Source organism: Chiloscyllium punctatum, chromosome 3 (assembly GCF_047496795.1).
Source record: "Chiloscyllium punctatum isolate Juve2018m chromosome 3, sChiPun1.3, whole genome shotgun sequence".
Taxonomy (NCBI): domain Eukaryota; kingdom Metazoa; phylum Chordata; class Chondrichthyes; order Orectolobiformes; family Hemiscylliidae; genus Chiloscyllium; species Chiloscyllium punctatum.
The window spans coordinates 24,685,130-24,695,308 of record NC_092741.1 but is presented as its reverse complement, the minus strand read 5'-3'; the positions used below and the strand labels follow the sequence as shown (position 1 = coordinate 24,695,308).

The window sequence follows — 10,179 nt, the reverse complement described above, 5'->3', positions numbered from 1 at the left end:
CTCTGGCAGCTCGTTCCATTCGTGCACCACTCTGCGAGAAAAAGCTGCCCCTTAGGTCCCTTCTAAATCTTTCCCCTCACCTAAAATTCATGCCCTCTAGTTTTGGACATCCCCACCACAGGGATAAGATCTTCACTATTTACCCTATCCATGCCCCTCATGATTTTATAAACCTCTATAAAAGGTCACCACTCGGCCTCCGACACGGAAGGAAAATAGCCCAAGCCTATTCAGCCTCTCCCTAAACCCTCCAAACCTGGCAACATCCTTGTAATCTTTTCTAAATCCTTTCAAGTTTGGCAACATCTTTCCTAAAGCAGGCAGACCACAATTGCACACAATATTCCAACAGTGGCCTAACCAATGTTCTACACAGCTACAACATGACATCCCAACTCCTATACTCAATGCACTGAACAATAAAGGCATAGTTTGCACTTGTAATATCAGGCGGTCTGTCATGTTGAATGAGTCATTGAAGAACATAAGAACTAGAAGCAGGACTGACTAGGCTGTCCAGCCCTTCAAGCCTACTCTGCCATTAAATGCAATCATAGCTAATCTTTTCATGGACTCAGCTCCACTTAACCACACTCTCACCGTATCCCTTCATTCATTTATTTTTCAAAAAAGTATCTGCCTTAGCTTTAAAAAGTGTTTACTAAGGTAGCATCAACTACTTCCCTGGGCAAGTAATTCCATCGATTAACAACCCTCTGAGTTACAAAGTTCCTTCTCAATTCAATCCTAAATCTGCTCCCTGTAACCTTGAAGCTATGCTCTCTTCTAACTTCACCTGCTAGTAGAAACATCCCATCTACTATTTTAAATCGATTCCCTTCATAATTGTGTTTCTATAAGATCCCGTCCTCATTCTTCTGAATTCCAATGAATATAATCCCATTCTACTCAGTCTCTCCTCATATGCCAACCCTCTCAACTTCAAGTTGACCTAGTGAACCTACTCTACACCCCTCCAGTGCCAATATATCCTTTCTCATGTAAGGAGACCAAAACGCCTTGTACAGCTGTAACATTACCTTTCTGTTTTTAGCAATGCCCTTTTGCAATGAAGGGCAAAATTCCATTTGCATTAATTACTTGTTGGACATGCAGACCAACCTTCTGTGATTCATATTGTTGATGTGCTCAGCAGTTACAATAGCTTCTACAATCTAATATTCAAAATTAGCCTTTGGAGGTACATTTAGTTGGTAGAGCAGTCTCAGGGAGTAAGTGAAAGATCTTTTTCCTTACTAGGGCTGTCAGCACAACAGAAACATCCTTTTCATCTGAAGAACCCCAGTGACAGAATCAAGATCAGAATCAAGCATGCTATTCACAGTTTAGATGAGAGTTGTGACTTGCAGATTGTTGTAAGGTCTCTGTAGAAAATGGCTATCCTTAGCCAGTTTGAATGCAGTTCAAAACCCAGGAGAAAAAGTGAGGACTGCAGATGCTAGAGTTCAGCACGTAGTGCTGGAAAAGCACAACAGGTCAAGCAGCATCCGTGGAGCAGGAGAATCAATGTTTCGGGAGCATAAGCCCTTCAGCAGGCTGATGACACAGTAGGCAGCATGTTAGTCTCAATCTGAAGGTCCAGAGTTTAAAACCCAACATGGCTGCTATCACAGACTGTGAAATCATGCTTTTATATTAAGTATTAGATTAGCATAAATCTATCCTTTGTCATTTCGCAAGATAACTCCAAGTCTCAGCTCCTGAATTGAATGGTTACTATTTTCCATGTTCAGTAAAATAGGAAATACCTCCAAGGAAGCCACTGTCAATGAGTTTCTGTTTCCGGTTAGCAGTAGAATATTGGGACATGCATTTAAAACTGAAATGTGAAGGAATCACTTATCTAAATATAATGAATGTCTGGAATTCTTGACTATAGGAAACTATGGGGGCAAGATCATTGAATGTATTTAAAACAGCAAGGAGTCAAGTACTCTGAGCTCACACAAAACAGGAGTTAAGTTCTTGGACAGCTCAGCCATGAAGCTATTGAAATGCAGGGCAGGCTAGACTCAAATGGCTACTCTTACAGTTCTTATATTTTAATGTATATTTGTAGAAGTGCTTATTGAATTTATAACATTTGATCTTTCTTAAGTACAGTCTGGTTTCATCAACTGGCTAATGGTAGCTGAATCACAAGAGAAGTCAGAAGACATTTTGGAAGGTTTTTAAAAAAAAGACTGAGTCCATTTTAAAAAAGCAATTAGAATTTGTTACAAAATCAACATTATTGTACATATGTGACAAGTATATATAAACACACTGTAGAAACTCACCTTGGTTCCTTTGACAGTACCATATGTACCAAGTGTGTGATTTCTACTACCAATGAAGAGCAGGAGGCTGGAAGAATACAGCAAGCCACGCAGCATCAGAAAGTCAAGCAATCAGCATTTCAGGTATAATCCTTTTTCAGGGCTAGGCTTGAAGGAGAGGGGCAGTAGATACATGAGAATACCAAACTCATGATTATCTGGTTCAGAAGCTTAACTTTGTTAGTTGATTCAGTTGAGTCGATTGATTACTTAGGTCAGTTGAGTGGATTAAGCTTTTTTAACTAACTCAGTTGAAAAGGTTAAAGTGATTGAACACTTCATTAACCCAACTGTGTCAGCTGGACTAGTTTGTTAACCTAGTTGAGAGTTAATAGTTTCATTTAACTGGGTTCAGCTGTTTGAATTGAGCTAACTCAGTTTGTTAATGGAGTTCAGCTATTTAGATATTGTAATTAAATGAACTCAGTTGGAAAACTCACGTAAGTTGGTTAATTTACTTAGAGATATACAGGACAAAAACAGACCTCTCAGTCTAACTCATTAATACCGACCAGATATTCAAAATTAATCTAGTCCCATTTGCCAGCACTTAGCTTACATCCCTCTATGCCCACCTTGGATGCCTTTTAAAATGTTGCAATTGTGCCAGCCTCCACCACTTCTTCCAGCAGTTCATTCCACACTCAAACCATCCTCTGCCTGAAAACGTTGTGCCTTAGATCCCTTTTACATCTTTTCCCCCTCACCCTAAATGCAGACCCTCTAGTTCCAGACTCTCCCACTCCAGGGGAAAAAAAACTTTGTCTATTCACCCTATCCATACCCCTTGTGATTTAAAAAATCTCTATAAGGTCACCCCTCAGCCTCTGACACGCCAGGGAAAATGGCTCCAGCCTATTTAGCCTCTCCCTGTTGCTCAAACCCTCCAATCCTGGCAACATCCTTGTAAATCTTTTCTGAACACTTTCAAATTTCTCACTATTCTAAAAGTAGTCTTATCAATGTCCTAAACAACTACAACATGACCCCCCCCCCCCCAATCCCTATACTCCATCCCTATACTGAGACCATGTTGGTCTCAGTTCTTTCATATGTAAATCACAAAACTTTTTTTTAAAAAGTTACATTCTCAAGTGAATTTTAACAATTAGTGTCTGCCTACCCAGATAATGTATTGAAGGTGTGAGCTCCCCTGTGTGATACTGTCTGTTTCACAATGTTTAGACTGATTCTAATCTAAAAAAATGAATTTATAAAAACTTACATGGATTCATGCAGTTTTTGAGCAAAGTAAAATGTAACTCTGCAAGGACAAATTCACTCCACAAACTTTTATGTGTAAATCTGTGAAGAGCAGGTACATGTGAGTGAGTATAAATGGGTACAAGTCTGCGAGAGCGTGTATGTATGAGTGTGTGGTGTATAGTGCAATGGGGTCATCTGTAGTGTGATATGAACCCAAGCCAGCCTCTGCTCAGCCACTTTTCATTGCTGCCTGTCCTGAAGTCTGCCTTGGAGGATGGCCATCCGGAAGTGGATCTGAACTACAGGGAGATGCTGAAAAGGCTGTTTTCGCTGGAGCGTCGGAGGCTGAGGGGTGAACCTATAGAGGTTTACAAAATTATGAGGGGCATGGATAGGATAAATAGACAAAGTCTTTTCCCTAGGGTCAGGGATTCCAGAACTAGAGGGCATAGGTTTAGGGTGAGAGGGGAAAGATATAAAAGAGTCCTAAGGGGCAACTTTTTCCACACAGAGGGTGGTACGTGTATGAAATGATCTGCTAGAGGAAGTGGTGGATGCTGGTACAATTGCAACATTTAAGAGGCATTTAGATGGGTATATGAATAGGAAGGGTTTGGAGGGATATGTTCCGGGTGCTGGCAGTGGAACTAGATTGGGTTGGGATATCTGGTTGACATGAACAGGTTGACCGAAGGATCTGTTTTCATGCTGTACATCTCTATGACTCTAAGTCTGAGGTCAAATGTCCTGGACCGCTGAAGTGTTCTCTGACTGGGTGGGAACACTCCTGTCTGTTGATTGTTCTGCGGTTTCTATTCATTCATTGCCACAGCCTGTCAGTCTCACCAATGTACCATGCCTCTCGGCATCCTTGCCTGCAGTGTATGAGATAGACAATGTTGACTGAGTCACATGAGTACCTGCCACATACATGATGGGAGGCATCACCATGCGTAAAATCACCACTACTCGTTACACCAGCATCTCCAAATCGTGGAAACCAACATGGTCATTCAAACAGATGAGAGACTTAAACAATCCAGGTCTTTTTCAATATATAATTTCAGTTACATCACCCTGTAAACCCTTGCTATAAATTCTGAGTCTTACCATCTTACGCTCCACAACCACCTGATGAAGGAACAGTATTCTGAAAGCTGGTGCTTCCAATTAAACCTGTTGGACTATAACCTGGTGTTGTGCGATTTTTTACTTTGGACACCTCAGTCCAACACCAGCACCTTCAAATCATGGTGAAACTAGTTAGTTAATTGGGTTAATGAGCTAAGTCAGTCAGTTAACTTGAAGTTCGTTAAATAAATTTAGTCAAATGAGCTAACATAGTTGCCTAATTAGATGAAGCTGGTTAGTTTATTTAGTCAAGTAAGCTCGGTGAAACTGGCTCGTTCAGTGAGATAAGACGGAGATGGCGAAGTTCTTGACTGTCAACGGTGACGGGAAGAATGGGGTCGAGAAACTTATCAGCCACGCCTGAATAGCGGAGCAGACTGGATGGGCTGAACGGCCTAATTCCCGCTTCCCCCGACCCGCGCGTGCAGGATGAAGCCGTTGGTTGACGTCACTGGAAGAGGACGGCGCGCGGGGGCGGGAGCTGTCTCGAGCTGCGGCTCCTTAAAGCGGAGCGGCTTCGGGGGAGACTTTCAGGAGGAGGGACGGGCTTCGGGCTTTAAGGAGGTTATTGTTGTCGCTGTAAACTGCTGCTTTAGTCTGGGTTTACATTTTCCCAGGTTATCCGGCAGCATGTTCAGCTGGCTGGGGGCGCATGACCGCGGCAAGAAGGATCCCGAGGTATTTCAGACGGTGACGGACGGCCTGAAGAAGCTCTACAAAAGCAAGCTGCTTCCCCTGGAGGAACATTACCGCTTCCACGAGTTCCACTCGCCCGCCCTGGACAATGCGGATTTCGACAACAAGCCCATGCTGCTGCTGGTCGGTCAGTACTCCACCGGCAAGACCACCTTCATCAGGTGAGCACACACCAGCCGGACCCTCACTCACTGTCACCCCCCCCCCCCCCCCCCCCGTTTTTTGGTTACTGTAGTGGGGGCAGAAGCCCTCTCAGGGGAGTGTAACACTGATACCAAGGTCACTAATTGTCCTGTAATGACTGGGTATGTCAGGTTCCAAGTGATTGATTGTGCTCTGCTGGAGATTCCCCTAAGAAACACTGGTATTTCTGTGGCCTTTCTCATGTTGGGGAGGTTCTTCCCAGCGCAAGAATCTAGGATGGCTTGGAGAGGGTGCAGAATTCTCTGAAAGGGGAGAGTGACTACCAGGAAGTCTTGTGCATGTTAATACCAATGAGATAGTTAAAGGGACAAGGTCCTGAAGAGCGAATGCAGGATCCTAGGCAGAAGGTTTTTTAAAAAGTAGGACCATGAGAAGAATAATATCTGGCCTACTACTGGTAGTATGTGCTAATGAGAGCAGAACTAGGAGGATAGAGCAAATTAATGTCTGGCTGAGGAGCTGGTTCAGAGTGCAAGGAATCACTTTTTTTTTTGTTTTTGGATCTTTTGGAGCCTCTTCAAGGGCAGAAATGACGTATAAAAAGAATGGTTCCACCTGAATTGGAAGGGACTAATACACTGGTGGGGAGATTAGCTAATGTTCTGTGGAACTTTAAACCATAAAGGGGGTGAGGTGGTAACCAATAAGAAAAGGCCTTGGCTGGTACAGTTCAGAGCAAACCATAGTCAAAATAGGCAAAAGCAAGGCAGAACAAGATAAGACTGATTTAAACTGCATTTACTTAAATGCAAGAGGCCTGATGAACCTGGGGCATGGCTGGGAACACGAGACTGAGATATCATAGCTATTACGAAATGTGGCTTGGAAGCACAGGATTTGCAGCTTTATGTTCTGCGGTACAGATCCTAAAGGAAGGATGGGGGCGGGGGGGGGGGGGCGGTGACGACGATGAGAGGAAGAGAGAGTGGTGTTTTTCATTAGGGATAACATTTTGAGTGTAAAATAAATCTGGGAGATTATCCAGTGACATCATATGGAAATGAGAAATCAGGAGAAAGGATGATCATAATGTTGGGATTATACTTATAGGTGCCCCCCTCCATAGTCAAGAATTGAGAAGCAAGTATGTATGGAGGTTTTCGATAAGATTTTTGTAGCTCAGGTTGAGGTTCAAGATGTAAGGTTGTTTGTTGAGCTGGAAGGTTTTTGGATACTGTAATGGGGGAGACAATGGCTTCTCCAGAGAGTATAGCACCTTCCAGCTCTGAGCAAACTTAAGAGATCTTGGCTATCTGTAAGAAGAATAATAGGGTTTAATGGTTGAAGATTTAAACTTTTTTTTTCCCCAAAATTATAGACTGTTTAGTGTTAATGGTTTGGCTGAAGAGGAATTTGTCAAGTGTATATTTGAAACAGAAAATCAGACTAAGAAATAACTGTGTGGATGCATCTCCTAGAGAAGATGTAAAACTTTGTTCTCTTGGGAAATAAGGCAGGGCAAGTGACTGAGGTGTCAGTGGTGGTAAGTGATCATGCTTACTTTAAAGTTAATAGAATTTTGGCAAAAGACAGGCCTTGTATAAAGTTCTAAATTGGAGTAAAGCGATATTGACAGTATTAGTCTAGGAATTTCAAAGGTTTCTTGCAGACAGCTTCCTGAATAAAATGGTGTTTTAGAAGTGGGAGGCTTTTGTTTTTTAAAAACGAGAATATCTCTGGACTCTCAATATGTTCCTGTTTTAATTTGAAGGGGAATGCTGGATGACAAGAAGTTGAGGGTCTGGTCAAGGCAAAAAAGAGGCACTGCCCGGTTGAGAGCTGGGATCAAGTGAATTTTTAAAGTGTATTTAAGAAGGTAATTGGGAGGGCAAACAGGGAACTTTGGCAAATAAAGTAAAAGAGAATCTAGAGATGGTCAGTACGTTTAAAACAAAAGTGTAACCAGGAGCGAATAAGTTCCCTTACAGATGGCCATATTGATCTTTGTGTGGAATCACAGGAGATGGGTGAGATACGAAACAAACATCTTCAGTGGAGAAGGATGTGGAAGCTGGAGAACTTGAGGAAATAGTGATGTTTTGAAAAGAGATCATGTTACAGAAGTGTTGCAGGAGGTCTTAAAATATCTAAAACGTTGGGTGGCATGGTGGCACAGTGGTCAGCACTGCTGCCTCACTGCACCAAAGACCTGGGTTCAATTCCCACCTCAGGTGACTCTGTGTGGAATTTGCACATTCTCCCCGTATCTGCGTGGGTTTCTTCCCACAATCCAAAAATGTGCACGTTGGGTGAATTGGCCATGCTAAGTTCCTCGTAGTGTTAGGTGTAGGGGAATGGGTCTGGGTGGGTTGTGCTTCGGGTTAGTGTGGACTTGTTGGGCCGAAGGGCCTGTTTCCACACTGTAAGTAATCTAATCTAAAGATAGATAAATCTCCAATACCTGATCAGGTGTTTCCCTGAACTTTGTGGGAAGCTAGGGAAGAGATTCAGGACCCTTGCTGAGATATTTGTATCACTGATCGCTGCAGCTGAGCTGCTGGAGGGTAGCTAATGTGGTGCTGTTACTGAAAGGTAAAGCCAGAAACTACAGATTGATGTGCCTGGTAACGTGTTGGAGGGGATTCTGAGACAGGATTTACATGCATTTGGAAAGGCTAGGACTGATTCACAATAATCAACATGTGTGAGGAAATAATGTCTCCTAACTTGACATTTCTTTCTTTGAAGAGAAAGAGGATTGAAGGTGGATGGCAGTAGACATTTGTTTGTATGGACTTAAGATGTTTTCGACAAGGTTCCAAGTGGTAGATTGGTTAGTAAGATTGGATCTCGTGGCATCCAGGAGGAGCAAGCCAATTGGATGTTAAAGTGGCTTGAAGGTAGAGTAATGGAGGGTTGCTTTCTGGACTAGAGGCCTATGACCAGCAGTGTGACACAGGGATCAGTGCTGAGGCCACTACTTTCTCATCTTTATTTAAATGAGTTGGAAGTTTGCAGAGTACACCAAAATAGGTGCAGTGGACAATGAAGATGACCTGGATTAGTGGTGCTGGAAAAGCACAGCAGTTCAGGGAGCATCCAAATAGCTTCGAAATCGATGTTTCGGGCAAAAACCCTTCGTCAGGAATAAAGGCAGTGAGCCTGAAGCGTGGAGAGATAAGCTAGAGGAGGGTGGGGGTGGGGAGAAAGCAGCATAGAGTACAATGGGTGAGTGGGGGAGGAGATGAAGGTGATAGGTCAAGGAGGAGAGGGTGGAGTGGATAGGTGGAAAAGCAGATAGGCAGGTAGGACAAGTCCGGGCAAGTCAAGGGGACAGTTACTGAGCTGGAAGTTTAGAACGAGGGTGAGGTGGGGGAAGGGGAAATGAGGAAACTGTTGAAGTCTACACTGATGCCCTGGGGTTGAAGTGTTCTGAGGCAGAAGATGAGGCGTCTGATGGTGAGGGAGCGGTGGTGAAGGAGGCCCACGACCTCCATGTCCTTGGCAGAGTGGGAGGGGGAAGTTGAAATGTTGGGCCACGGGGCGGTTTAGTTGATTGGTGCGGGTGTCCCAGAGATGTTCCCTAAAGCGCTCTGCTAGGAGGCGCCCAGTCTCCCCAATATAGAGGAGACCGCATCGGGAGCAACGGATACAATAAATGATATTAGTGGATGTGCAAGTAAAACTTTGATGGATGTGGAAGGCTCCTTTAGGGCCTTGGATAGAGGTGAGGGAGGAGGTGTGGGCGCAGGTTTTACAGTTCCTGCGGTGGCAGGGGAAAGTGCCAGGATTGGAGGGTGGGTTGTTTGGGGGCGTGGACCTGACTAGGTAGTCACGGAGGGAACGGTCTTTGCGGAAGGCGGAAAGGCATGGGGAGGGAAATATATCCCGGGTGGTGGGGTCTGTTTGGAGGTGGCAGAAATGTCGGCGGATGAGTTGGTTTATGCGAAGGTTTGTAGGGTGGAAGGTGAGCACCAGGGGCGTTCTGTCCTTGTTACGGTTGGAGGGGTGGGGTCTGAGGGCGGAGGTGCGGGATGTGGACGAGATGCGTTGGAGGGCATCTTTAACCACGTGGGAAGGGAAATTGCGGTCTCTAAAGAAGGAGGCCATCTGGTGTGTTCTGTGGTGGAACTGGTCCTCCTGGGAACAGATCCGGCAGAGGCGGAGGAATTGGGAATACGGGATAGCATTTTTGCAAGAGGTAGGGTGGGAAGAGGTGTCATCCAGGTGCTGTGGGAGTCGGTGGGTTTGTAAAAAATGTCCGTGTCATGTCGGTTGTCATTAATGGAGATGTAGAGGTCCAGGAAGGGGAGGGAGGTGTCAGAGATGGTCAGGGTGGAATGTGTTGGTGAAGTTGATGAATTGCTCAACCACCTCGCGGGAGCATGAGGTGGTGCCAATGCAGTCATCAATGTAGCGGAGGAAGAGGTCGGGAGTGGTGCCGGTGTAATTACAGAAGATCAACTGCTCTATGGAGCCATCGAAGAGACAGGCATAGCTGGGGCCCATACGTGTGCCCATGGCTACTCCTTTGGTTTGGAGGAAGTGGGAGGATTCAAAGGAGAGCTTGTTAAGGGTGAGGACCAGTTCAGCCAAACGAATGAGAGTGTCAGTGGAAGGGTACTGTTGGGGACGTCTGGAGAGGAAAAAACGGAGGGCTTGG

At 44.6% G+C, this 10,179-nt stretch overlaps 1 protein-coding gene across 1 annotated transcript in view; it reads left to right on the top strand.

Annotated features, from left to right (window-relative positions):
• The first annotated feature begins 5,128 nt into the window (after window positions 1-5,128).
• Window positions 5,129-10,179, top strand: part of LOC140456970 (EH domain-containing protein 3) — a 69,602-nt gene continuing 64,551 nt past the window's right edge. Inside the window, exon 1 of the mRNA XM_072550838.1 lies at window positions 5,129-5,533. Within this exon, the coding sequence (XP_072406939.1) occupies window positions 5,307-5,533 (227 nt within the window). The 5' untranslated portion in view covers window positions 5,129-5,306. The remainder of the gene's footprint in view (window positions 5,534-10,179) is intronic.